At 33.0% G+C, this 27,602-nt stretch overlaps 5 protein-coding genes across 5 annotated transcripts; 3 read left to right on the top strand and 2 right to left on the bottom strand.

Annotated features, from left to right (window-relative positions):
• The first annotated feature begins 5,108 nt into the window (after nucleotides 1–5,108).
• Nucleotides 5,109–9,251, top strand: LOC106720575. Its single transcript, XM_045679058.1, has 7 exons — nucleotides 5,109–5,259; nucleotides 5,677–5,773; nucleotides 6,255–6,384; nucleotides 6,626–6,707; nucleotides 6,821–6,983; nucleotides 7,186–7,335; nucleotides 7,411–9,251. The coding sequence occupies exons 1-7, from the start codon at nucleotides 5,125–5,127 to the stop codon at nucleotides 9,249–9,251; spliced, it is 2,598 nt and encodes an 865-aa protein (XP_045535014.1). The 5' UTR covers nucleotides 5,109–5,124.
• Nucleotides 9,252–9,341: 90 nt separating this feature from the next.
• On the bottom strand, nucleotides 9,342–12,992 carry LOC106720576. The gene is made up of 10 exons (XM_045679057.1): nucleotides 12,984–12,992; nucleotides 12,676–12,831; nucleotides 12,405–12,501; nucleotides 11,973–12,105; nucleotides 11,737–11,830; nucleotides 11,138–11,297; nucleotides 10,248–10,802; nucleotides 9,826–10,173; nucleotides 9,461–9,747; nucleotides 9,342–9,368 (listed from the first exon to the last, which is right to left on the bottom strand). The coding sequence occupies exons 1-10, from the start codon at nucleotides 12,990–12,992 to the stop codon at nucleotides 9,342–9,344; spliced, it is 1,866 nt and encodes a 621-aa protein (XP_045535013.1).
• A 675-nt stretch (nucleotides 12,993–13,667) lies between these two features.
• LOC106720636 (ribulose-phosphate 3-epimerase) lies at nucleotides 13,668–15,452 on the top strand. The gene is made up of 4 exons (XM_014515356.2): nucleotides 13,668–14,034; nucleotides 14,313–14,420; nucleotides 14,692–14,913; nucleotides 15,228–15,452. Exons 1-4 carry the CDS (start codon nucleotides 13,798–13,800, stop codon nucleotides 15,348–15,350), a joined length of 690 nt encoding a protein of 229 aa, XP_014370842.2. The 5' UTR covers nucleotides 13,668–13,797; the 3' UTR covers nucleotides 15,351–15,452.
• A 79-nt stretch (nucleotides 15,453–15,531) lies between these two features.
• LOC106720634 (putative methyltransferase C9orf114) lies at nucleotides 15,532–17,125 on the bottom strand. The gene is made up of 3 exons (XM_014515355.2): nucleotides 16,460–17,125; nucleotides 16,059–16,331; nucleotides 15,532–15,928 (listed from the first exon to the last, which is right to left on the bottom strand). The coding sequence occupies exons 1-3, from the start codon at nucleotides 17,011–17,013 to the stop codon at nucleotides 15,532–15,534; spliced, it is 1,224 nt and encodes a 407-aa protein (XP_014370841.2). The 5' UTR covers nucleotides 17,014–17,125.
• Nucleotides 17,126–19,824: 2,699 nt separating this feature from the next.
• LOC106720783 (bifunctional purine biosynthesis protein ATIC) lies at nucleotides 19,825–25,988 on the top strand. Its single transcript, XM_045678867.1, has 9 exons — nucleotides 19,825–20,047; nucleotides 20,729–21,004; nucleotides 21,313–21,425; nucleotides 21,812–22,035; nucleotides 22,614–22,862; nucleotides 23,353–23,574; nucleotides 24,655–24,832; nucleotides 25,327–25,490; nucleotides 25,772–25,988. The coding sequence occupies exons 1-9, from the start codon at nucleotides 19,989–19,991 to the stop codon at nucleotides 25,889–25,891; spliced, it is 1,605 nt and encodes a 534-aa protein (XP_045534823.1). The 5' UTR covers nucleotides 19,825–19,988; the 3' UTR covers nucleotides 25,892–25,988.
• Nucleotides 25,989–27,602: the final 1,614 nt, after the last annotated feature.

Below are 27,602 nucleotides of genomic sequence, written 5' to 3'. Positions count from 1 at the left end.
GAAGAACAAACAAACACCCTTTTAACGGAAGGAGATCGTATATAAAAATCTTATATATTTTACCGCAAACGAGTACGCTACAAATATTTTAGTTATAAATTGGTAGCGATTTACTACAACTTACCATATTTGTTAAACTATAATTTTATATGATTTTATATCCATGTAAGGTAACTTAATTATATTATGTAAAAATTTACAAATACAAATACAAATACAAATATACTTTATTGTGCACTATCATGGAGTTACAAAAAAAAGAAAGTACAACAGGATTTTCACAAAAGGCGGTCTTATCGCTAAGCAGCGATCTCTGCCAGACAACCTTTGGGTAGAAATTAAGCTAAGTAAACCAAATCGGTAGGGTGCACACGAACCGTGATAAGAAATATAAATAAAAACAATAGAAATATTAATAAGAGAAAATCAAATAATACAATATTTCAGCAATATATATATAGCCAAATTAGAGCTGCAGATAGTGATCTTTGACATGTTTTTTAAACGATTCAATACTTTTACTGCATCTAATAGAGAGAGGTAAGGAGTTCCATAGTTTCACAGCGTAATTTACCTATTGTTTAAAAAAAAAAAGAATTATCTTATCATTTATATATGAAACCTTACAATTCAACCACAACTTAATTAAAAAGAATGGTACAAGCTTAACATTTAACTTAATATTTTTAACAATAAACTGACTTTATAAGTATACTAGTTGTCACCCGAAACTTTGTTCCCACGGAATTAAAAAAAAACTTAATGTGTGTGTTTTAACAAGACTAATATACATCTGTGCCAAATTTCGTTAACATCTGTTGATTCGTTCCGGAGATGTCTTCAAACAAACATTTTCATCCATCCATCCAAACATTCGCATTTATAATATTAGTAAAGCCGCATTCACATTTGTCTGACGTGTTGTGTCGTGATGCATCAGAAAGGTATCGATCTCATACAATTAATATGGTTGCGTGCACACTTCTCTGACGCAGTGTGTTGTGACGGCTTGTGTTGTGTCGCGTCAGAAGCGATCCCGGTCCGCGTCAGGATGGATGAGGTGCGGGGGACGGCGTAGCGACACGACACAGCGGGTCGGACTAGTGTGCACGCGCCATTTTGTTGTGTTGTGACGCGTCAGAAGTTAGACATTCTAAAATACTGATGAAATTTTTCAGCATCACTCTCAAGCTCTTTAACGAGACAATGAAACTCGCCTTTAGTCTCTCTTTTTGTATTTACTGGATGTATCCAATATCTTCTTCTCTTTCTTTGTTTTATTAGAAGTGTTGCCGGTGCCAATAACTGCATATCTTCTTCATAATCTGAATTCAGAGAACATAAAAATGGAGTCAATATAGTCACTAAAAATAATTCACAAACGATAATTTAAAAATATTCGGTACTTTAATATCAGTATTGATATTTAGTTAAAAATTGCATTATTGACGTTAATATAGCGTTCATGTTTCGCAATATGGCTATCAAAGTAACCGCAAACGGTTCGTGAACATGGATAACCGTAATCTGATAAACAAGTAACTCCGTACTCATAGCTCCATGCAGACATTATTTAATTTCCTTGCTGTCGATACACCAAAATGTCTATAAACTATTCGTAAAGTTTATTTTTAAAATCGTATATTAAAATTGTATACAATTTCTAGAAAAAATGTACCTATGTAGTTGAATATTGCTCATTGATTAATAAATAACGATTGTTATTTGAAAATTATGTGCAACGTGTACCTTAATTGACGTAATAAATGTTTTTTTAACAAAAATTAACTATTAAATTAAAGTAAGAAACTTTTTTTATTTCATCTTTTTGCTCGACTTTAGGGCGGCATAGGCAAGCTAGGTAATGCACACCGAGCCTACTTGAGTTGTTTGTTTAATATAAATTTTAGAAAGGTGCGCTTCACTTTACATGCACCCATTATGCCAGTACAGTAGAACAGTATCTCTGGGATGGTATGGACTGTTTTGGCTCACTACCGCCAGGTAGTTTACATTATGCCACTTGTATGCCGATTTTGAACACTACTGTCCTACTGTACTGGCATAATGTAAACCAGGCATTATGTCATTCATTTCCATCTCGAAATATTTGAGATAAAGATCTCAGCAACGTTAACCTTTATGATTCATGTTCGGTGACCAAAAACTACGTCAACTACGCAGATTGTTAAAAGAAAGTTATTATCTCCTTATACATATTATGAAGGTTACTTTTATAGTACAAACAGCCTACTATCGTTAAACTTTTATTAAGATAAGTTGTTGCTGTTACGTCGCTCGTAACTACACTCATTTTCAGCCAAAAGACCAAATCGATAATTTAGCAGTGACACGGAACACATTACGTCTTGAGGCTTCAGTACACAGCCGAAAAAGATAACCGAAATGGAAACGCCGCACAGTGTTATTTCGACTACGTGACGGTTCAACACATCTTGAAATTTGACACAGGTATAGTCTCGGGTAACACAAGAGATTCATTTTACCCTTTTAATACTACGCAGACGAAGTCGTGGGCAAAAGCTAGTCTAGAAATAAATTGATATTACTGTGCCATAGCCCAAATTTCGAAGTGTAAGATTCTTAATAAAGTAACTATACCGATGTTCTACTTTAACAAGTTTCGTGTACAGCAGCCCGTCTGAACTAAAGTTATGAACATATCATATTAAACTTCGCATCGCATCAGTTTTCTTTCCGCCATCGCAGCAGTGTGCTACAGGCTCTATTTTTGCCTCTTTGTCACTAGCTGTAGTAAATTTTATGTTGTCATCATGTAAGAAATTGTTTTCTTTCGTTCAGATGTCGTGATATTGAAATGTATTGCTTTTTTAACTAGTGTGTAGTATATTTATGCGATATATCTAGTTAATTCAATATAAAAAAACGAACAAACCTTGCATCTTTTAAATAGCTTTAACGCACAAAATGACAGAATATATAAGGATAAGATAACATAAGAAAGGGTGGAAAATGCATGATAAGGAAAAGTATCTTTCAGAGAAAGATACAATTTGGTACCTCATACTAAGTAAAATTTAAAAGTTCAACATTTTTAATAACAATTTATATATTTATTTTACAAGGCCAAGTCCACATTTAAGTTTTTGAAAAAAAAAATTAAAATGTATTTGTTTCTCAAAACTATAAGTTACAAGTTTTTTAACAATAACAAAAATAAACATAAGAAACACTGAAATCTTTTAGTAATTCCAATAGCTGAAGAACAGTAACAGTCTTTTATCACGACATCATTGTAATACTTTTTTAAATCGCTAAAAATTTGATTAGTGAATTTATCTGTGTTAGAAACTTGTATTTCTCCTTGTTCGAGAATATCGTCTATTACACCATCTTCGTTCTTTTCACTGTTTGGGGTTTCCATGTCTTTATATTCAACATTAATAACCACATCTTTTTCTTCAGATGACTTACCTTTATCTTCATCTTTATCTGGATTTATTTTGTATTTAATTTTTTCAATATTGTCATCATTAAAATCAGTATTTTCTTGACTATTATTTTCTTCACTGTAGTCATAATATTCGTCATCGAGATGTTCAGGTGGTTTTTTATTTTTTCTATGTTTGGATTTTTTCTTTGTTACATCATTTATCCATTGGTAATATATAGGGTATGGTGTAACCGTATATAAGTTATACATTTCAGTCGTTATATAAAACGGTATATTTGGTTGTGTGCCTTGACTTCTAGTTATAGTTCTAGAGCAGAGATGGTCAGTGTTACTTCTATGAAATTGGGAATGTTCTTGAATATTAGGAGCTGTACATCGATGATTGCAACTTGTGTATGTATTTGTGTTCATACATGTGCATATTTTTCCATGCTGTAAATATTCTGATGTCACTATATCAGGTGTTATATCATTTAAACTACGAAGTTCTACGATTTTATCTCTTGAATTGTTACAACATTGTTGTTTATTTTTGTCACCTGATTGACTTTTATTATTGATTGTTAGGAATTTAATATCGGTTTTATTTTGTCTTTTAGTTGCTGTAAATTCTTGTGATTCATTCAATGATATAGCATTCGATAGAAAATTCATCACCGACCACTTTTGTTTAACCTCAAGTGTCGGTGTCGGAGCATTATTCCCTGTAGAAATATGCACAGAAGGTATCTGATTTATGTCTTTTCTCTGTAGATTCTGTTGTATAATTAACATTTCATCTGACAACATTTTATCAAAGATGTTAGATTTTAAATTGTATGTGATATTGCTTCTTTTTGAATTTTTAAAATATGTTTGATAACTCGCAGTTCCAATTGTATAATCAAACATATCTGAAATATAATCGATAAAAATTAATAAGGCTTGAATTTTATTTATCTTACTAATATTATAAATGCGTAAGTTTAGAAGGGTGGATGGATGTTTGTTAAAAGTTACCTCCGGAACGGCTCAACGGATCTTGATGAAATTTGGCATAGATGTAGAACATAGTCTGAAAGAACACATAGTCCACTAAAAAAGTTTTCTTTTAATTCCGCGCGGACGTTGTCGCGGAGTTCAGTTAGTTTTCAAATAAAACGTTAAATCCACTAATAAGTTACAAGTTTTAAATATTATATTAAAAATTAAACGTCACCACTTTGTCGATTTGATGATGCAACTGTTTGTTTGGTATTAAGTTCCCAATTAGAAACATCACTGTTTTGAATAATTATGCAATGTATATCCAACGTATATGATTTCATTGTAACTAGAATGTAAAACATAAAAAACATAACAGAGGTTAAATTCCATTATAGCTGACGACTGACATTAAATAAATTTCAGTATCGTGAATCTCGTAGGCTTTATGGACTTTATGATATTTTAAATGTGTCAACAATTTTCTTATATACATATATTTTATTATGCTAAAAGACAAATTAATTGTAATTTTGTTTTACGTTTATTCTGCTAGTGGTTTGTCTAACAATTACTGTGAAATATGTGCTAACCATACTCTTTGTTTGTTTCCAGTAAGAACATCTTCTAAGAATTTTTTTATGATGTAATTTAGTTTTTACATTTATTTATAGAAATTTTATTAATTATGTTTTTATTAGAAATCAGGACCAAGTACCTCATGTATGAAATACGATGAAAATACTAAACTAACACAAGAAGATATCAAATCAATTGTGGACAGAATTAACTCGAGGAGAAATTTCATTGCATTAGGTCGATCAAAGAATCTACCGGGAGCAGGAAATATGAGGAAAATTGTAGGAACCATAATCTATATATATAAAAGAAAGTCGTGTTAGTTACACTATTTATAACTCAAGAACGGCTGAATCGATTTGACTGAAAATTGATGGGGAGGTAGCTTAGAACTAGGAGACGGACATAGGAACTTTTTTATCTTGTGTGCATTTTTTTATTCCGCGCGGACAGAGTCGCGGGTAAAAGCTAGTTTTTAATAAATAATAGATATGATGTAGCTCAAAAACAATCTAATTGGTTTTCCTTTGAATTACTTTTACTCCACCTTTTTATGCTACCTACTTTCATTCTTCATTCATTTTTCCTATTCATAATTTTTTTTTAAACTGATTTGAAACTTGTGGTTAAATGAAATCATAATTTCTTAAACTATTTCTTTGGGATAAATAGAATTTGTAATGCTTTATCGTTTAAAGGTTTGGTCCGATGAATTAGCGGTTTTCGCACAACGGTGGGCCGACCAGTGCGATCCATCAACTCAGCCGCACAAAGAAGACTATTGTCGCAATCTAGGTGAGACGAATTCATTAATTTCTTAACTCAAACAATCTACAACCTAATTTTTGAACGTTCTTAATTTACCTGTATATCTATTTTCGATGTCACGCCGAAATTAGTAAAAATAACATCAAAGCGGCCATTAGAATATTTCATCTTTACAGTTATTTTGTGAAAATTCAGAGATAAAGTGGAGTGAGATTATAAAAGCTAATGATGTTATTATTCTTCGTGCTCTTCATTACTGAAGATCATGTCTTGAATTGTCTTCACCAATGTGTCGACGACCTGCCTCCATACTGCTCTGTCCTCAGCTTGTCTCATAGCGGTCGGAATGTTGAGTCCCAGTATTATTTGATATCATAGTAATGTACAAAAAGTGTTTTACAAAAAAAAATGTGCAGTTTGTTTATCAATTCTTCGGTTTTAATTTGAAAAAAGAATAGTTTCAAAGGCGAAATTAGGTATAATCCACTGATTTTTTTTGTTTTTACAGAAAGTATTGAAGTTGGCCAAAACATAGCTACGATGTCTGAATTGTCTTCAAACTTTAACATTGCGAATTTTATAGAAATATGGTTTATGCAATCAATCGACTACAGAACAAGCGTCACGTATTACAATGAGTATATAATGCATTTCATATAAATTTTTATTATATAATAAACTAACTTGACCCTTTACGAATTTTAATACCGCAAGATTTAAATAAAAATAACCTTTTTACGTATGGAATTAAACTCTCAAAGGGTTTTATCCTAAAGATTTGCATAGAAATAATTACAAACTATACAAAATAATATGATTAGATTAAAATATATCAAATATATGAGAGTTTTTAACGGATTTAATATCTGATTTACACAGGACTGATAATAGAACAAGATATTTTACGCAATTAATTTGGGCAAACACCGATAGCGTAGGATGCGGGCAGGCAAGCTTCTATGTAAATACATTAACTATTAAAATAATAATTTTAAATATTAAAATAATAAATTTAAATATTAAAGTAATAAATTTTAAATATTAAAATAATAAATTAAATTTAAAACTTTTTAGTTAGAAAATGTACGAGTACTAAGGCTCGTATGCAACTTTGCTCCCAAAGGTAATGTTCCGGAAAAACCAGTATACTTATTTGGATACCCTGCTACCCAATGTCCCGAGGACATGGTACCAGACGACAAATATAAGGGACTATGTAACAAAGTACAACGTGAAGGTAATAGTTGCTACTCGTATATAAATAGCCAGATACTTTTTGACTGTAATGGCTGAACGGCGGGCGTTTATTCGTAAAATACACGTAGACGTCTCGCCCTCGATGCGTCGAGGCAGAGAATAAAGGGGAAGACTACCTGGAGATTATAAATTCTTTTTAAAATCTGGTATACTAAAGCTAATATTATTTTATTATATTTTAGATGAAAAGCAAACATCACAAACACCACCTGTTAGTAGTTTACTAAGGATCATTAATTTGTCGAATAACACTGATTTATTTCGAAATAACATGTCTAAAAACAAAGTAAAAAGTCGGAAGCTAACTACGATATCAATGAACAACACTCACGGTAAGTAATTTAAAATAATTAAATATATTGCTTTCAAATAAAAAAGAAATGTTAATCTTATTAACTATATTTAAGCTGCTGTAAAACGATATCCTCAACATAACTTTTGGGAAAAGTCAATAAATCAATCTAAACTTAAAGATCACAATTATCGTCAAGTAGAAAATCCCTGGCGGGTATTCCACGGACTTGACTCACCCAATAATTTAAATTTGAAGAATAGGAAAATCGAATCTGGACCACAAAAATTCGACTCTATCTATTCTTTAACCTCATTCAACAAACAGGACTCTCTAAAACTTAAACAAGAGCCTTCTTGCACTAGAAAGACTAATTTACCCTTTACAAAAAACCCTTTACGAAGTAATTGCGATAGGCAAAAAATAGGTGAATGCACAAGGGGACATAAAAATGAATGTTGGACTCAAACAAGTCAAAATATACAAGCAACTTTGCCGTTCCATTATTCAATATGCTCTTGCGACTCGCACACTACAACCACTCAAAGAACCACAGCATGGATCAGTTATTGCCAATGCTTAAAAAATAACCCTCAAATGATTTGTTCAAATTCTCGAAGAACACAAGATGAATTCACAAATGTGGTTAGTCAAAACTCTGGTACGTTCTACCACTACGATTTATTACCTAACTTACATTTACGTGAACGAATTGGACGAGAAAACGTGCAGAATAAACTTTCAACACACGTACCAGCGAAAGAAAGACTTGATTTAGTAGATATTTACAAAAGAAAAGAAAATAATCCTTTTTACAGGCAGGTAATAAAACACATTCTTGAGCTTTTCACACTAATTCGTATAATTCTCATTGCTTCAACTTTTAATTTCAGGCAAAGACATAAAAGAAGTGAACCGAGGTATACAACTTTAATGCCTTTTTGGCAAATGGATGATACTCTACAGAAAAAAACATCGCAATTTAAAACAGCTGTTCGATATACGACATTGTCAAATAAGAAGTTGAAACACACGAAGATGAAAACAGTATCGACCAGTATTGAACCTATAACTCTAATATCGGTAACAACTAATCTGAACAGGGAACTGCCTTCGATTACAGAAAAATATTTATCATTTGATGAGTTAATGCAACTTCGAAACAAAGGTATGGATGCTCGACGTCAGGGTATTATAACTAAAGAATCAACTATAGCCCCTATCACAAAAGAAATAACAGCGAATACGCCTTTTGTACGTATGAAACATTGTACTCGCAAACTTACTTGTACCTGGACAGTTACACAAATGACTGACTGTAACGGCAGCGTTATTTTTGACAATGACCCCAGTAACCGCGGTTCACGAACACCACCAGGTTACGTTGATGGTTGCACACGTACGTCCACATGCACTCGTGATTATATGGATAGAAACAAACTAGTCCCAAGTACTGAAGAAACGGATGATGTTGTTACCACTACAGAAATAGATGACGATTACTGTGAACGGCGATCCCTCGATGTTCGTCGTAGAAATTCTCGAAGACAAGTAATTTCTAATAACAAAAATATAGATAAATTAGAACATTTAGATGATTCGTTTAAAAAGAAATTGCTAACCAGTACTTTAATAAATATAGAGGAAAGAAAAGACAAAGAAACCAGCGATTGCTTCTGCTATAATTTGTCTGGAAGAGCTAAAAGGGATGATAATAGAAACAAAAATTACCCATTGATCTACAAAAGAATTATGAGAAAGAGTGAAAGAAATAATAACGAAAATTTGTATTATAGTGAGCTATATTATAACGTTTTAAGAAAAATCAGAGAAACGTGGAAGGAAAATAAGAAACAAAATCTATTTGGAAAATGTTTTTGTAATGGAATCCGGAAAGACGGTAATTACTCTTTTGTGCTTTTTCTTATGTTGTCTTGTTTTATCATTTTTACATGAAAATTATTATTTATTTATTTATCTATGTGTTTTTTTTATTGCTCTAACGAAATATAAATATTTCAAACCAAAACATACTTGTACTTTCCTTTATATTATAGAGGGCAAAGAAGTAAACTTATAATCAAAAATAGACAATATTTGAACGTTGGTCTTTTATTACGGATTTCTTAGTAAATTAAATTTAAAATAATAAAAAACAATGTGACAAAAAATGATTTAATTTGGGTCGAATTAGAAATTGCTCCAGTGCAATGAAATCGCTCATTTAGTTTCAGGGCCCCTAAATCTGATGCAAGTTTTCTCAATAAATCCTCATAATTAATTACGCGAATGTCTTCACTATTTCGTTCTTTATAACTCTTTCTTTTCCGATCTTTGTCACTTATTTGAAACTTCATATCTGTTTGTACCTTTAGTGATGATCGTTTACGTCTATTCCAAGGTACCTTTGTCAATGTAATTTTAATATTTTCTGGCAAAATCTTATCACTTCCTGTGGGTAGCATAACTATATTTTAGTTCTCTTTATTTGTGTCCGACTTTGTGCTATTAATAATTGGAATTTAATTACCATTTTCATCCGAATTTAACAAAGTAGATGATGGAAAATCAAACTTAGTTACATTATCTGTATCAAAATCAGAATCAATAATTTCATCCAAAAAATCTTTGGTTCCTTGACCTCGTTTTAATTCCTGTATTTCCAGTACAATATCAGAAACAGCGGGACTAGTATTATCATAATACGATTCTGTAGTTTCGTTAGCATTCTGTTCATTGTCATCTTCAGGAAAGAAATAATGTCCAGTAGAATATAAATTAGTCATAACTTCTCCATATTCAGCTTTAATTTTTATGGCACTAACATCTGACATCGAATTGGTAGAATCTTCTACTGCATCTATTGTGGATAAATTATCTGGAATAAGGTAATGACTTATCATACCAAAAAATTATTAAATTACAAACTGTAAAATATCTTTTCTTTCGTACCGTTATTTTTAAATATTACTGCCTCAACTAAATTGGCAAGTAAAGTTGAGTTAAAATAATCCGGCTCAGTTGGTTTATTAGTTGTTGGTGTTGTTTTAGTACTATGAATATGATTTATAATATCAGCTACGGTGGCATCATTGTAGCCATTTTCAAGATTTTCTTTACCTTCCAATACTTTTGATGCTAATAAATATTGTTTTAACGTTTGATCTTTTAACAAACGTTTCTTAAATATCTCAATAAAATCTTCAACTGGTATTACGTCTTTGCAGGTTTTTAAAGGACTTGTAGCTTTTTCAGTAGAACTAGTAAGGTGTAATATGTGAGCGAAATAATCATATCCTGTTACGTTTTCTTCACCATGTTCTGAACGAAAATTGTCAAGAACAGCGTTGGAATATTTGTCCGTATTTAATGGCTGTTTAATGTTCGTTATATTTCCACTAGTATTTGTTAGTTTTGCATTAGTTGAAGCATTATGATTGTTACTAATAATAACTTCTTCATTACTGTTGTTCATAATTCCTTTGCTATTTTCTTGAAATTCAGCATCTAAGAAACGAATGAAACATAGTTACGAACGGATCTCGTTCCCCTGGGGATTTATCTGAGGGTGGCAATTCCATTTTGTTCTTTTTATAGTTATAATCGTTAAATAGTAGATAAAAAATAAAGATAAATGAGACGATAGGTTAGCTCATTATGGACAAATTTTAAGAATTTTCTGAGATGGAAAAGCGTAGAAGTGCGAGAGGTGTTCTATTAAAAAATTGAAAGGTAATCTATTTTTAAAATAGTATTAGGCGAAAGATAATGAAGGGAAATGTTGTACGCCGCTTTGTAACTGTTTGTGTGGACTTCTTATATTATAGGACTAAAAGACTTACTGCACAAAAATCTATATTTCATGTCGCAGGATCCATCAAAAGGACATTGAGAGCAAGGATAACCTTCGTGATATACTGGTTGCCCGATTTCATTACCACTTGGCGAGAAATTACAAACCAATCTATTGATTGTTCTATTTCTTCTGTCGTTCGTCAACTCCTTTTGAAAGTAAAATTTATAAATTCTTATACCAAATTAATTTGCTAGGAACTATTTGATTTCTATTTTATTATTTATTTCATACTTCTTAAATGTATATCGAATCGGTAATCGCATAAGAAATAATGATGACATTGAAATTAGTAAAGGTATATTTTGAACCTATGTTTCAACTTTTTTTATATCTCATGAAAAATTTTTACATAACAATTCTAGTATACACTAGTTTCTGTACTAAACCAACATTGATTTTCTCTAACCGACAACATTTTACATTGAAGACAAAACTATATTGGGATAATTACGTTATGTATTACGTGCTCTATCTACAAATCCTTACTTGAATAAATTGTGTTTATAAATTTTGTTGAATAAATAAATGTTTCTGCTTTATTTTTCTGAAAATAATTATAGTAAATCGCTAAAACTATAAGCTCACCTTAAATTTAACTCCACCACATCCTACTTGATAGGATACTGCCCAAGCTAGTTGTGTGAAGTAGTCATAATGATGTTGACGTGTTTGATTAGCTCTAAAATAATACAGTAATGGAAAAATAACTTATATCTAATTGTCGCATTCAAAGTGACCTTAATGTAGATTTCTCATACTAAATCTACACTAAGGAGAACCACTAGACGTTTATGAGTGTATAATATAAAAATGTAACGTACTGACGATATCGTGATATTAAGGAATAGTTCATGTTCAAAAGTTCCATGTACCATACGTCCACTAATATCGCCGGCGTCAGACCGGGCGAATCGCCAACCACTGTTGCGATATTTTGACCGATTTTAACGCCATCTGTATTATTATAAAAAGTTATAGTACCTTCGTCCGAGTCTCAAAGAAATGTGTGTAAAGAGAGAGTATTTATTATTCATTAACAACTTTTTTTTTGCAATAAGTGTTTACACAACCTTATGGTATATTCTTAAAACAATATATTTAATATTTATGTAATGTAATGTAAGAGATCCATCCATCATCGAACGTTGGCTTTTCCATCGTATGCCATCAAACAATTCTCACTTATTAACTTGCCGGAAGAAAAATGCTCATAACTACCGAAGTATAATTTTGCGTATGAAAAATTAAATTACCCGAATCTCCACAAACATATTTATAGTCCAATTCTTTAAATGGCAAACAACGGTCTGCCCATCGTTGAGCAGAACTTTGTAAACTATCACTCCATACCTGAGAATGGAATGATAATAAAACGTGGTTATGGTGGTGGATACAAATTTTAATAAGACAGTAGTAGGAGAAAATAATACGATTTAATAAATGTTTTTTTCTATACAGTCCTCAATTCTGCTTTACAAAGATCTAAGAATGTAAAAATGTTACCAACATACATCTATAACTAACCATTTTCATCATATTTTCAGCAGAAGGTAGAGAACGAATATCACCCGATGCCACTTTATCCCGTCTACTATTTATTTTGTCCAGAATATCTTGCTTATCTTTGCTCGTTCTAACTGTTTTTTCGTACTCGATGCAATGGTTTACTGGATCATTAGTCTAAAATAATAAAACATTTCGTATATTCTTTATGGATCAGGTCAACAGAGTTCTGCTGGTGTTGCTTACGGTTACTTGAAATAACATAATACTCGCCTCAAATTTACATAGAGAAATATGTGAATCGTCACATCTGTTAAAGTTGCAATTACATTCAACATGATTGCAGATGAGAATATGAAAAATAACTAATATGCTTAAATACTGAATGTTTTCCATAAATATAAAAAGCATTTATATAAACAGTGTTTAAATTCGCTGAAAAAGATGAAACGGGTGTTAAGTAATCCAGATGGTTCAATATACTTTGTTTAAAAATGTTACAGGTATTAAAATGTGTTTGAATCATATGAACTAAACGCCCATTTAGTTTATGTTTGTAATTTATTACATTTTGATAACTAAATATTTATATTACATTAAATTATATTGGACTTTTTTTTTTTTTGGTATCGGGGGGGAAATCTTCGAAAGATACCCTGCCTTCTGGGGGGAAGACAGGGTTATGTGGGATTTGACCCACTAAAACCCCCTCGGTGGCCAGCCTCGAGTGCAATCAGAGAAGGTTCCGGGATCTCCGAAGAACGCACCGGAATCCTCAGCACTTTACTACCCGGGACAGGAATCTGCCCGTTACTCTAGGTGTTACGGTAACATAGGACCACGCTATGTCACCGTCTTCCCGGGACCATCTTTGTCGACGATCAGGACCCCCACCCTAATCGCCAATGGATCCCAAATTATATTGGACTACAAAAATTATTTACAAAGTAGCGGAAGGCCTTGTTGTCTTTGTCTCTGTTCTGTTTTTACAATGACATTGACATAATGTTTGGAAAATAAACATAACATAACCTCAATTATCTTATTTTGATGTAAGCATAAGGTTAACCTTCATTCAACCTTGTTAAATATTGCAGTAATCGTATTTACCAATATTTTAACTTATTTTGGCCAATATACAACATGAGTCGTTCATTAAAAGCTCTTATAGGACCATCCATTCTGAACTCAGACTTATCCAAATTATTTGAGGAATCTCAAAGACTAATGGATAATGGTGCAGATTACTTGCATTTAGATGTGATGGATGGACACTTTGTTCCCAACTTAACCTTTGGCCATCCAATTGTAAAATGTTTGCGGAATCACATTAAAGATGCTTTTTTTGAAACCCATATGATGGTATCCAGACCTGAACAGGTAATTGCGTTGTGTTAATTGTTTTATTATTAAGTTAGTAGTCTTGAAAAAAAAACTGAGAATTCATTTTAGAATAGTACATCATAGGGATAGATTAAAAAGGATAGAAAAGAATGGGATCATGCTTGTTTCACTTCATCTTGATGAGGTGAAGTCATCAAATCTATTTTTCTGTTTTTATATCTTCTACTCATCTAACCGATAGTTGTCACTGTTGATCTATCCCTGCTTTATTTATCTTTATAGTTACTATACAAAATTTAACATCAATCTTACAGTGGATAGCACCTATGGCTGATGCAGGTGTGAACCAGTATACATTCCACATTGAACCTGTAACAAATGTCGAAGAGATTTGTAGAAAAATAAAGGAACATGGAATGAAGGTACCAATGCATTAACATCTGATTTAATTAATTAACTACACCATATTATCACATTTAGTGCCAGTGACTCTCCTTACAAGTTAACTTCATATGTTCATACAAAAAATCTTTGTAGCCCTGAATACAAAATAAAGCGAGAGTTGAACCATTAAAAGTTTTTTCTACAGTAAAATAAAATATGATAAATTGTATCTGCAGGGACTAGTGCATTCATTGATGAAAAAAAAATTACCATATTTCACCTAATGAAATAATTTTGTATATTTTTCAGGCTGGAGTTGCAATCAAGCCAGGCACACCTGTGGAGGAGGTAGAAGAATATATTTCTGTTGCAGATATGGTGCTCATTATGACAGTAGAGCCAGGGTTTGGAGGTCAAAAATTCATGGAGGACCAAATGGCAAAAGTCCAGTATCTCAGAAAACATTACCCACTACTAAATATTGAAGTAGATGGTGGTGTAGGACCTTCTACAATAGATTGTTGTGCTAATGTGAGTTAATTACTATGCTTTCAATTCTTCATACTACCTGCTTCAAAGTAACACAAAAATTAAAAAAAAATTATGTTTGAAGGAACTAGATACTTTTAGGTTTTTTGAATAAATTTTAAGATTTATAAAATTAAAATACCTTAAGTCTAGTTAATTGTCTTTAAGGATTACTATTTCATTGTGACTTATTCATGTATTTGTTTCATGGATTATTCTCCTGATGGAAATATATATTTTTTTTTACATTGTTACTGCTGTAATATCTGTACAAATTTTTACTATATGTAAATAATTGTGTAATGTTCAATTTCTAGGCTGGAGCAAATATGATAGTATCAGGGACAGCTGTTACCGGGTCAAAAGATCAAATGGCAACAATCAAGTTACTCAGAGATACTGTACAAACAGCTATTGATAAAGTTAAAAATACTGAATAATGGTTTAAGAAAAAAATGGTATGAGCTGTAAAAAACGTTAGCTATTAAATAAATTTTATATAGGGTTTAAGAGTAAAGTTTGTTAGAACTTTGAATGTATAAGGGTCCAATGGTCTTCCATTTCTATTTTTGTACAATTAATATCAAATAAAAGTACAGTTATTTTTTTAAATGACATCTTTTAATCAAATCTACTTAAATCTGCATTATTTTCAATTCCCGAATTATCTGAAATGTCTTGTTTTTGCTGTGGGAATATTGAACTTGTTGCTATGCCGGTTTCTTTAAAAATCATTGGTTCATTTTCCGCTTTTAACTTGCTTCGCAAACTGGAAAGAGCCACAAGTACTGCTTCTTCAGTCCTGATAGTTCTAGATCCTTGATTGGGTAAAACATTTATGTAATGATTGAATAACAAACTGGCATCATCTACTTTCAGTTGTTCATCACTTTCTAATGCAGCCTCAATGCCCTGTAACCCTCCAAATACTATCAAAGCATGGTTGTATTTGACACCTTTATCTGGTAGGTCATCAATGGGAGTACCTCTGTCTGAAGTTCCTATAGTCAAATCATATCTGGGAAAACAAGAAATGAGTGTTGGATCTTACATTTTTAAAGATTATGAGGTACTTTAATATTATGACCAAGAAGTTAAGTAAAATAAGTGTATAATCAAATTAAATATAAATTCTGATTTGTTCTTACCCATCCTTATAAGGAGATTGTGTAAATATTTGACTTAAATTAGTTGCAATCCTTACAGTGTAGCCCCAATAAACACCTGTCTCAGCTCTTGGGGTTGCGAGGCTCACTATTTTACCCTTTAGCTTCTTACTGCCTTCTACAGCAGGTAGCATTTTAACAGTAACCCTAATGCCAGGGTTTAATAATTTGTCAGAAGATACATCTTGTAACAATCCAACATTTACTTGTGAACCTCTACCTGGTTTTACTTTCTTGTTCATTGTTATCCCTTCCCTGAAATAAAAAAAATGTATATCTTTGTGTACCTTTACTAATATAATGAATTTTAAGAGCTGCAGAATGAACAAAAGGATCAGGCATAATTGTGAACAACTTTTCTTGTGCTTTATTAATTTTCATACCTGAATTTAAAGTCATTAGACATTCTTAAATGATGTGGTGCATCTAAAGGATTTAATAAACCTGCAAATTCCAAATCTTTGTGTATGGGGAAAAAATGTTTCCTAAGGTATTGGGGGCATTCTAAATACTGAAGAATACGAGCTAACTGCACGCAACTTTTTCGAGCTATTTTTAATCCTTCAGCATCTTCCAATTTTGATTTTTTTGTATCTAGTTTATCTCCAATATCATCGTAGACAATGACTTCATCAACACAAAAAATGCAAGCGGCTCGAGCAATTTGTCCCGCCAAATATGTTCGCAATTCCGCTGATTGTGCATTTTCCAAAATTGAACCTGGAACCGCAATGCTGATTGTTGATATTTCAGCATTTTTCTTTTCTATCTCTGCTTCTTCTTTAGCTTTCACTTCTACTTCCTTTTCTAAAGCTAACCTCTTCTCACGTTTTATTATTTTTTCCTCGTTTCTTTGACGTTTTAATGCTTTTCGTTCTTGATTAATTTCTCTCCAGCTCTTTCCTGGAGGTTTTGTAGATATCAATGGAAGAGACATTGTTAAACAATTACTCTAAATCGTATTTGTTTTGTTGCAATCAAAACATTTTATTTCCATCAATTTCCATGTGATTTTTAGTGACACTTGATAATGACAGTTGACACTGACAACTGACGATGACAAAAAAAGAGTGAATTATTTTCATGAACAGACTACGAAAGTCACTTTCACATTATTTATTATCTATAATCTACAATTTGGCTTGATGGCATGGCTTTAATATGCTATTTGTTATAGCATCGCACCCGTCATTGAGGGTATGTTCCGATATATACTGCGAGCACTGCATAGTGCTATCACTGTAGAAAAATTCGTTCCGTTATGGACTGCCAGTACACTGCCGCAGTACCCTAGGGAAATATATGACGTCATAAATCGCCGCCATATTCTACTGTGAGCACTGGCGTTTTCGAGGTAAGGTACTCGCAGTACTTTGATCACGTGATCAGTCAAAACCACCCGAGTGCCTCACATCTTATAAACAAAACTACAGTTTAATCAGAAATGTTAAAGTTCTGTAATTAGTTTGGATTAATAAATAAAACAATGGAAGAATTGCAAAAATTAACCTTATTAGACTGTGTTGATAATGAAAAACATATTCTTTTTATGAAAAAATACTTATTTTTATTACATTATAAATTCAATTTTTAATTAATATTAATTAAAATATTTTTAATTTGACAGTACTCCAAAACAGTTTTTTTTAATGTACTAGAAAACTTGAATACACTCATTTTAATGTCGCGTCAAAAAATGCGGCTGACAGTATACGAGATTGCGTTCCGTTTTAACTCGTAACCATTACAACTGGCTATAAAGGAACGGCTTCACAGTATACTGAATTGACGTCACACTCTACAGTGGTCGCAGTGCATATCGGAACACACCCTGAATTTCTTTGATTGACAATTGAAAATCTCGTTTGTTTTATTTTTAATTTTGTGGCGCGATAATTGTAAAGTTTCTTATCAGTAAAGTTTAAAAATTAAACGCATAGCAAAAAGTAAGTAATTAAACAACAAGCTATCCAAAAATCTTGGTTCATAATAATAAAAGGTATGGACTTAAGTGTAATTAATTAGTTTATAAAAACTCAACTATCAGTCCTAACCTTCGTGAAACCTGTGTAAAACCATGAGGTACAGGTGAGGTTAAAAACAGTTGCGAAACTAAACATTAATGCACCAAATATTTTGAAGTCATTAAAATAAATAATGCAAAATAGTAAGAATTAAAGCATTCTATCTTACTATAGAATATGAGAAAGTTTTGATGGATGGATGCATGTTTGTTAGAAGGTATCTCTAGAACGGCTCAACGGATCCTGATGAAATGTGGCATATTATGTAGAACATAGTCAGGAGTCAAGAAGAACACATAGGCTACTTAGTTTTTTTGACGGAGTTGCGGTCGACAGTGTTCCGGCCAGTGTTTACTTAAGCTACTAGTAATCATGGCTACAGACTGTTACGATCGTGGGGTGTGGGATAGACTTAAAACAGTTTGGTAGTTCTACTTTTATTTATTTAGGGCTTACAGTGGCATGGATTAACTGCATAACATACGGCCAGTCCCCAAAATCACCTTTTGTATACATCCTTATCCATTTCTATATCTAGATAGCTACATAAATGATGATTGAAGTTCTTTGTTTTTAGTTGGTTCACTTATATAACTATGGGAATTAAGATACTTTGATCCAACAAAAAGAACTGTCTTTTTTTAGAGGATCTCATAAAAGATTTATTCAGATGGGTTGACTTAACATCATTATTACATCATACAAATTTCTGAGTTGTAAATCAAAATTATCAAACATGTTTACTAGTTTTATTTAGTCTTGAATATTGTTTATTAGATGTACTCTTTGCAATTGTATCATTATTTTCATCATATTAACAAATATAATAGGGTTGTCACAAATGAAAATATATTAATTTTTAATACCTGACACCGGACAATATAATTTAATTTTTAAAGTACTATATACAATTAAGGTGGAAGTAAGTTTTTGTTTATAAGACATGGAGGAAAACAAGTAGCGGGAACACAAAGGTGTTCATTGACGCCCATGGAATTTGCATTTGCAATACCAGAGGAACCACAGATGCATTGCAAGCCTTAATTTTTTTTTCTGTTTTTCTGTTTTTATTGGTTCTCTTTATTTTAAAGAATCAATTTACACTTTCATGGACTGAAAGTAACACCCCAATAGAATTATGGTCTCCAAATAATTAATTAATTAAATAAATTTTATGGGTCTTCTAGTTTCATTTAATTTGCGAAGTTGGTTCTTCTGTACAAATTCTGTCTTAATTAAAGTTCTAAATAACAACCGTTTTAACAGCCCTGAAGAATAAAGAACAAACAAAATTATCTGTTATCAGGACCCCTGTTGAAGAGGTCAAGTTACTGTAATACTTGCTAGAGGCACAACATCAGTCTATTATCAAATACAGAAACGCAAGGACATGGCAGCCAATGGAAAATTAGGCAAGTCATTTTTTTATTAATTTTAGTGTGCTTTAAGAAAAAGTGATATGATTAACTATATATCTATACTGACGGATATATTCATACTGAGCATATTTAATATTGCTTCTATTTGATATGGTTTAATTACGGACAGTCCAAAAAAAAAATTACCAATCAACCCTGAAGACTTAAATTGATTTAATTTTTGGGATTGATTGTTAGATTTATTATTTGAATTTAGTTAGATTATTAATCTGTAGTATTATCACAACACACAGGTGCAATAGATGCAGTCACCAAAAATATTTATTGATTAAATCAATTATTTTTTTACAGCTCTTCTGAGTGTTTCTGATAAGGCGGGGCTTTTGCCTCTAGCGAAGTGCTTATCGGACATTGGCCTGGGGTTAGTGGGCAGCGGAGGGACCGCGACCGCGCTTCGTAATGCCGGTCTCAAAGTTCTTGACGTATCGGACATCACCGGGGCACCAGAAATGCTTGGCGGTCGAGTAAAGTCGTTGCACCCGGCTGTACATGCCGGTATACTATCTAGGTACAGTTTCTCAACACCAATTTTCTTCATTATTTGACAAAATTTCGCTCGCGACTTCGTTCGTTAAAAAAATCTATGCGTTTTTTCAGACTGTGACCATAACAATAATTCTAAACGTAAAAGTTTACAGCATCTGTAAAAATAAAATGTCAGTCATAGTATTTATCTAAAATCTATTACCTTTAAATATATCTGACCTTTCCAAATTGCTAAACAGGAATCTATATGGAATATACAGGAATATATAATGCTATAAGAAAAAGAGTGTTGGTGACTCAGGGGTTAAGCACTTGACTTGCAATGAAATGATGTGTTTTCGATTTACATATGTACATTTATCCGACCTTCTTACGGTGAAGGAAAACATCGTGATGCTACCTGCACATATCTGAGAAGAAATTCAAAGATATATGTGAAGTCAACCAACTAGCACTTGGCCAGGGTGATTGACTATTGCCTAGTCACCCCTAACTTTGGGTAGGCTCTGAGCCCCTCGGTGGGGACGTATAGTGAACCAATGATGATACAGGAATCCTCTCTATTGCCAATGTAGGGTATTTTCACTACAGAAACAATCATAAAAAAAAACACTCTCATTTTCCTTAATACAACTGAGATGACAATATACATTTGTACTAATGTTTAAGCAGCATTTATAAACACTTCGATGTTTTTCACCAGGTTGACAGATTCCGACCAGGCTGACATGAAACGTCAGAAGTTTGATATGATCAGTGTTGTTGTTTGCAACTTGTATCCGTTCGTGGAAACAGTTGCTAAACCTGACGTGACAGTTGCTGATGCTGTGGAGAACATAGATATTGGTGGTGTGACTCTACTCCGTGCTGCTGCTAAGAACCATGATAGAGTTACTGTTATCTGTGATCCTAAGGATTATGAATCAATCATCGAAGAACTAAAGAATACTAAAGATCATCAGACATCATTGGAAACAAGGTTTTTTACAGATCATTTAATAACTTGCTGTTAAATCAAGCTTACTGTTTGATGACATAATATAAATTTCACTACAATCATCTTAATTCAGTACTTTTATAAAATACTAGCTTTGACTCGCGACTCCGTCCGCGCGGAATAAAAAAATGCACACAAGATAAAAAAGTTCCTATGTCCTAGTTCTAAGCTACCTCCCCATCAATTTTCAGCTAAATCAGTTCGACCAATCTTGAGTTATAAATAGTGTAACTAACCCGACTTTCTTTTATATATATAGATACTATTATACTTATATGAATTATTTTCAGGCAAAAGTTAGCTTTAAAGGCCTTCACTCATACATCAGAGTATGACCTGGCTATATCTGATTACTTCCGAAAGCAGTACTCAGCAGGACAATCCCAGCTCACGTTAAGATATGGTGCGTAATTGTTAAATATGGTCTCAGACATCAATACAAAAATACATGTCTCGTGTGGTCTTAATACGTCCCTACTTGAGTATGTCATCAATTTGATCAGAATAAGTCTGTGTAGGCCATGATTGTCGTCCGGAGAAGAAAGTGCGTCATGACTTAGCATGGTACCATTTTGCCGTTATACTGTGGAGACAAAGGGAGACTTATGCATCTCCCGGGAAGTTAAGTTCTGAGGGTTTCAGAGTGTTTCTTAGAGATCCCGGAACCCACTTATATGCACTTGACTTTTGCTACTGAGGGGGTTATAGTAGTTCAAATCCCACATAAGCCAGACTTCCCCCTGAAGACAGGGTGACTGTTATGATTGACAAATAGGTTCATAATTTCAGGCATGAACCCCCACCAAAAGCCGGCTCAGTTGTTCACAACATTAGATAAATTGCCTCTGACCGTTCTGAATGGTTCTCCGGGCTTTATCAATCTGTGTGATGCTCTCAACGCCTGGCAACTGGTGAAAGAACTGAAAGAGGCTCTGGGACTTCCAGCCGCTGCCAGTTTTAAGCATGTCTCCCCAGCTGGGGCAGCTGTTGGTCTACCATTGACTGAGGAAGAGGTACGATTATATACTTTTTTTATTATGGTTAAATTCTAGCATTTTTGTAGAGACTGAATAAATGTTTAATGACAGATGACAACAGTGGTAGATCCCACAACAAAAATATTTGTTTAGTGCACGAATTGGTCTCGCTCAGTGAAATACCACGACCACACAGAAGACAGACGTGAAGTGGAAGCAATTCCGGGTACAGTTTGATGAGTGTGGTGCCGAAGACCTAATTTTAGTCCTCTTTCCCTTCCCATCCTTTTTTTAATACGAAAGGATGGGATGGGGAAGTTTTCTACCAGGATTTTCCTGCTACTTTTATTATGTCGTCTCACCGGGCTTTGGGTCCTCTCATTCTGTCGTCTTTTCCCGGGCCAGACCATAGGATTGTTTCCTTTATCCATCTGTTATCCTTTGCGCGCATCACGTGTCCCGCCCATTTCCACTTAAGGTGTGGTGTACTGCGTCTATTATTTTTTTGTCTGATAGTTTGACTATTTTGTTACCTAGGATGCTTCTCTCCATGCTCTTCGTCGTATATCGGTTAAATAGCCATTATTATTAAGTAATTATATGAAATAAAACAGGCATCTGTATGCATGGTGAGCGACTTGTTGTCGCAACTGACGCCACTAGCGTGCGCATACGCTCGCGCTCGCGGCGCAGATCGCATGAGTTCGTTCGGGGACTTTGTGGCGCTGTCGGATGTTTGTGATGACGTCACCGCACGTATCATCTCCCGCGAGGTGTCGGACGGTATCATAGCTCCGCAGTACACATCTGAAGCTCTGCAAATACTTAGCAAGAAGAAGGGAGGCAATTACTGTGTATTACAGGTTTGTTTATATTTTTTATAATCTTGCTTACAGACATACAGATAGACTCTACAATTTTGTTAATATTTATTTGAAAAAAAAAGTAAGTCTTACTAATAATATATCTAAATGATAATGTTTAAATGGATGGATGTATGGATATTTGTTGTTAAGTATTCCCAAATTAGCCAAATTGATCTTGCTGAAATTTGACAAAGATTTAGAACCTAGTCTGGCGGAACATAGAGGTTTAGTTAGTTTTTTTTTTAGTTTAAGTAGTTAGCAGACAAAATCGCGGCTGACAGCTAGTAATGTCTTAATTTTGAAATAAACTTCACTTTATTGGCTTCAGATATTGTACACAGAATTTATCTACATGTTTAGAAATTAAAACATTTAAGTAATGCAGTTAAAATAGATTATTTGAACTCAAATAGATTGCAGCCAAGTCATCTGTAGTCTGTGTATCTATTAAAAGTACTTTAGTGTTAAAATACAACCTAAATTCCAGATGGATCCATCTTACACACCTTCATTGATGGAGCAAAAGACAATATTCGGTTTAACTTTGGAACAAAGACGAAATGATGCCAAAATAACACCGGATCTATTCAAGAATATTGTTACTAAAAATAAAAATCTACCCGAGAGTGCAGTCCGGGATCTTATTGTGGCTACTATAGCTCTGAAGTATACTCAGAGTAACTCTGTGTGCTATGCTAGAGACGGACAGGTAAATGTATATTTTTTTTTATATAATTTCGAAATACACGTCTATTTTCATAAATACAACTTTCATTTACAATATATTTAAAACAATGTTGGAAAACTTACTACAAATTTAAAAAAAAATCCTAGTCAGACTATAACTGTTTTACTTATAGGTTATTTTCTATGCATAAGTAGGAATTACTTCTTACTGCTAATATTCTTACTTATGCAAAAGTTTAAATGGATGGATGTATGGATGTTTGTTTGAAGGTATCTCAATAGCTCAGATGACACAGATATAGACTATAGTCTGGAAGAATACATAGGCTACTTATTAAGTTTTTTTAACTCCATATGGATAGAGTCGCGGGCGACAGGTAGTTCGAATGTATAGATAGACGGATGGATGTTATTAGGTATCTCCAGAACAGCTATCCGAAACTAACTGTTATTTGGCACAGATGTAAAACATAGTCTGAAAGAACACATACTAATTAAGTTATCGAGTCGCGTTCATGTGATAACACCGTATGTGTTGGTAGGTGGTATTAGAGCAGACATTGACAGCGTATAAATAAGAGCAACGTTTTTTTATTTTATTTTTTATTTAAAAACAACTGCATAGCATTTTTACAGTACGCAACCAATTTGACACTGTACTTACTTTCATACTAGTTTACACGATAACATTTATAATAACAGCAAAAAAACACATAACAATGGCAAATAATAAAAAAAAAAAACACGACTTTATTCAGACCAGACCGACCAGATTTTTAAATTTAATGACCACCTTTAAATTTAAAAATCTCTATTTGCAATAGTAAAATAAAATTGAAATGGGGGCAGGGGTTAGGGTAGACATAATTTGATAAAAAAAGAATGGATAAATTAACGATTAAATTATAAGTAGTCTATTTATGTGTTGGTAGATGGTATTAGAGCAGATATTGACAGTGTATATGACAGCGTATAAATAAGAGCAACATAAATGTTAAGTAACTGTTTTATTTGACTCCATTATTCGTAACAGAATGACGAGCAAAGAGTAAAAGACATAGATTATAAACTGTTGATTGTGAATACTGTGGTGGTGTGTCAGGTGGTAGGTATAGGCGCGGGGCAGCAGTCGCGTATCCACTGCACGCGGCTGGCGGGCGGCAAGGCGGCGCTGTGGTGGGCGCGCAGACACATGCGCGTGCGCAACATGCGCTTCCGACATGGCGTCTCCCGCGCGCTGCAGGCCAACGCCATTGATAACTACGTCCTTGGCACCGTCGGTTAGTATACGATATAGTTCTAATTTTTCCTTTAGATTACTAGATGACAGCAATGAGCGATCAAACTCTATGGTTTCCAGAAAAGCGTTAAGAATTCAGTATGTAATCCATAGACAACGTATCGTATCGTCAAAGGTATCGTTGATCTGTGTAAAAAAATTATTACAGTCAATTATAACAAAAGTAGTAAATCTGAAAATATCAATGCTAAAAAATAACTTATCATAAATATTGTATTTGTATTAAAAAAAAATCTTCATCATTATCAACCTGTCCTTATCTCTACGGAGGGTCAGCACAGTATGTACTACTCCTCCATACATCTCTTATCAGCCGTCATATCTGAATTTACCCCCTTCTTACGCATATCCTCTTTCATACAATCCATCTATGTGAATTAAAAAAAATATTTTGCAAAATTACAAAGAGTGTTGCCAATGCCACATGACCATTTTCTTCCTTAAGAAATTTTTAAGTTATATATTTGGGCACAGGTTCAGATCTACCTCTAGAGCAGTGGAAGTCTCTGTTCGAGGGCGAAGCACCCGCGCCGTTGTCGGAGGCGGAGCGCGAGGAATGGCTAAAACAGCTGGACAAGGTCGCCCTCGCCTCTGACGCCTTCTTCCCCTTCAGAGACAATATCGATAGAGCTGTGCAGGTTAGTTATATTTATTTCATTACAAAAAAATTTAAATAGCATTGTATTTTTTATTTAAAAAAAAAAACAAAGAATCATTGTGCTGCCTATAGATTTCCATTTAAATTCAAATACATTTTTTAAACTTGTTTATGAATTAAAAAAAAACACCCAAAAATTTTTTTTTTTTGGTATAAAGTAAGAAGCTACTTTTTTTTACAAAAAAAAAAAACACTTGCCGAATTATCGTAAACTTGTACTATGTGTATTATTCCTACATAATATTTGTATATAATTTGCAGTGCGGAGTTGAATATATCGGTAGTCCGTCCGGCTCCAACAATGATCAAGAGGTTATCGAGGCGTGCAATGAACATAATATTGTCCTCAGTCACACTAATCTTAGATTATTCCATCATTAAACTACAGTTAAATTGGCACATTGGCATATTTTATGGAATAAAATTACATTTTCATATAAAGTTTACATATAAAATTGTCTTCCTAACATTTTTATAATACGCATTTAAGTAATTATTAAGAATCTCTAAAGCAGGGATTCCCAAAGGGGTCGATATAAAACTTATTCTTAATTCTCACTCTGTCTTCTATTGACCTAAGTCAGAATGAATGATAATAATAATTGATCTTAAAAGTAGGTAATTTGGCCATGGGGGGTCTTAACAGTTTTTTTTTTTGGAAAAGGGGGTCACTTGTCCAAAATAGTTTGGGGGTCCCTGCTCCAAACATTTACATTTAAATATAAGGAAACTTATGAATGATACTAAAATATATTTTATATGTTTTGTATTCTTTTATAATTCTATGAAAATATCTTAGAATCAATAAGAAACATACTGCAACAAATATATAAAATTACAAAAAAATATATACCTAATTATGTCTCATGAAGTTTATCATTGTAGTTGAATCAACAAGTAAAACCACAGGATGCAGATAGTATGAAATACAAACAACTATTGTTTATTAATCGTTTTTAATGTCTTTTATCTACAATTATTTTGAAATCGTAGCGAGCAATTAACTTTTTTAAATCAATAAATAAGTAACTAATGTTATTTGTCTTTACTTTTTATAATTTGCATTGTCTACATTCCTTAAATGTAATTAGTATTAATGAAAAGTGCCTTGATAATAATGATGTTATATAAATAAAGATTTTAAAAAAATGGTGTTTTATATACTTTCTAATTCCTATGTAATGATATTTACAGTTGTGGCAAAAGCACGCACATTTGCATGACATTGATTTGGTTGAAAAGAAAAATTTAATTTGCTGTTTATTTACGCGTATAAAAATGAACTGCAATTGGTCTAGAATTAGCTCACATAATAAAGTTTTATAAGTAACTAGCTTTTACCAGCGACTTCGTCCGCGCGGAATAAAAAAAATGCACACAAGATAAAAAAGTTCCTATCTCCGTCTCCTAGTTCTAAGCTACCTCCCCATCAATTTTCAGCTAAATCCGTTCGACCGATCTTGAGTTATAAATATTGTAACTAACACGACTTTCTTTTATATATAAAGATTGAAATACATTCATGACAACATTTAGTTCTTACTTGATTAAAATAGATAAATCCTCAGGTGAGCCAAGCCCTTCACCAAAATAATGCTAGAACTACGCATACTGATATACTATGCATTGGAATCGAACCCTAAACGTGTTGCGTAACTGCCAGTATATCTTACTAATATTATAAATTCGAATGTTTAGACGGATGGATGGATGTTTGTGTGAAGGTATCTCTGGAACGGTTCAACGGAAACGGATGAAATTTGACACAGGTGTAGAACATAGTCTGGAAAAACACATAAGCTACTTATTAAGTTTTTTTTAAATTCCGCACAGACGGAGTCGCGGTCGACAGCTAGTTCATATGTATTTGTGAAATTATATTACTTTATTTCACAAAGACAACACACTTTTGATAATTGGCCTTGCTTCTTGGAATCTACGATTCCGTATCCTAAAATCCCAATCTAGTTCTTGTTATCATCTCTTCGGGACTTTTTGTGAATCATTATCATCGGGTGTACTTGGTAAATCCCCGGTTGATTGCGTCATCCAAATGCATCGGCTTAGTGATACCATACATCAAATATACCCA

Source organism: Papilio machaon, chromosome 8 (genome assembly GCF_912999745.1).
Source record: "Papilio machaon chromosome 8, ilPapMach1.1, whole genome shotgun sequence".
NCBI classification, from domain to species: domain Eukaryota; kingdom Metazoa; phylum Arthropoda; class Insecta; order Lepidoptera; family Papilionidae; genus Papilio; species Papilio machaon.
This window is presented reverse-complemented; position numbering and strand designations above follow the sequence as displayed.

What these genes read in the sequence shown, in the direction of transcription:
- LOC106720575 (XM_045679058.1), top strand. Translation starts at nt 5,125, where the DNA reads ATGAAATACGATGAAAATACTAAACTAACACAAGAAGATATCAAATCA. An exon ending in CAGGAAATATGAGGAAAATT is followed by an intron (nt 5,260 to 5,676) that starts GTAGGAACCATA and finishes TATCGTTTAAAG; the next exon opens with GTTTGGTCCGATGAATTAGC. An exon ending in AGACTATTGTCGCAATCTAG is followed by an intron (nt 5,774 to 6,254) that starts GTGAGACGAATT and finishes TTGTTTTTACAG; the next exon opens with AAAGTATTGAAGTTGGCCAA.
- LOC106720576 (XM_045679057.1), bottom strand. An exon ending in CTGAAAATATGATGAAAATG is followed by an intron (nt 12,502 to 12,675) that starts GTTAGTTATAGA and finishes TTCCATTCTCAG; the next exon opens with GTATGGAGTGATAGTTTACA. An exon ending in ATATGTTTGTGGAGATTCGG is followed by an intron (nt 12,106 to 12,404) that starts GTAATTTAATTT and finishes ATAATAATACAG; the next exon opens with ATGGCGTTAAAATCGGTCAA.
- LOC106720636 (XM_014515356.2), top strand. Translation starts at nt 13,798, where the DNA reads ATGAGTCGTTCATTAAAAGCTCTTATAGGACCATCCATTCTGAACTCA. An exon ending in TGGTATCCAGACCTGAACAG is followed by an intron (nt 14,035 to 14,312) that starts GTAATTGCGTTG and finishes TCAATCTTACAG; the next exon opens with TGGATAGCACCTATGGCTGA. An exon ending in CAATAGATTGTTGTGCTAAT is followed by an intron (nt 14,914 to 15,227) that starts GTGAGTTAATTA and finishes TTCAATTTCTAG; the next exon opens with GCTGGAGCAAATATGATAGT.
- LOC106720634 (XM_014515355.2), bottom strand. Translation starts at nt 17,013, where the DNA reads ATGTCTCTTCCATTGATATCTACAAAACCTCCAGGAAAGAGCTGGAGA. An exon ending in TCTAATGACTTTAAATTCAG is followed by an intron (nt 16,332 to 16,459) that starts GTATGAAAATTA and finishes TTTTTATTTCAG; the next exon opens with GGAAGGGATAACAATGAACA. An exon ending in CAATCTCCTTATAAGGATGG is followed by an intron (nt 15,929 to 16,058) that starts GTAAGAACAAAT and finishes TTGTTTTCCCAG; the next exon opens with ATATGATTTGACTATAGGAA.
- LOC106720783 (XM_045678867.1), top strand. Translation starts at nt 19,989, where the DNA reads ATGCTTGGCGGTCGAGTAAAGTCGTTGCACCCGGCTGTACATGCCGGT. An exon ending in CAGACATCATTGGAAACAAG is followed by an intron (nt 21,005 to 21,312) that starts GTTTTTTACAGA and finishes AATTATTTTCAG; the next exon opens with GCAAAAGTTAGCTTTAAAGG. An exon ending in GCAATTACTGTGTATTACAG is followed by an intron (nt 22,863 to 23,352) that starts GTTTGTTTATAT and finishes CCTAAATTCCAG; the next exon opens with ATGGATCCATCTTACACACC.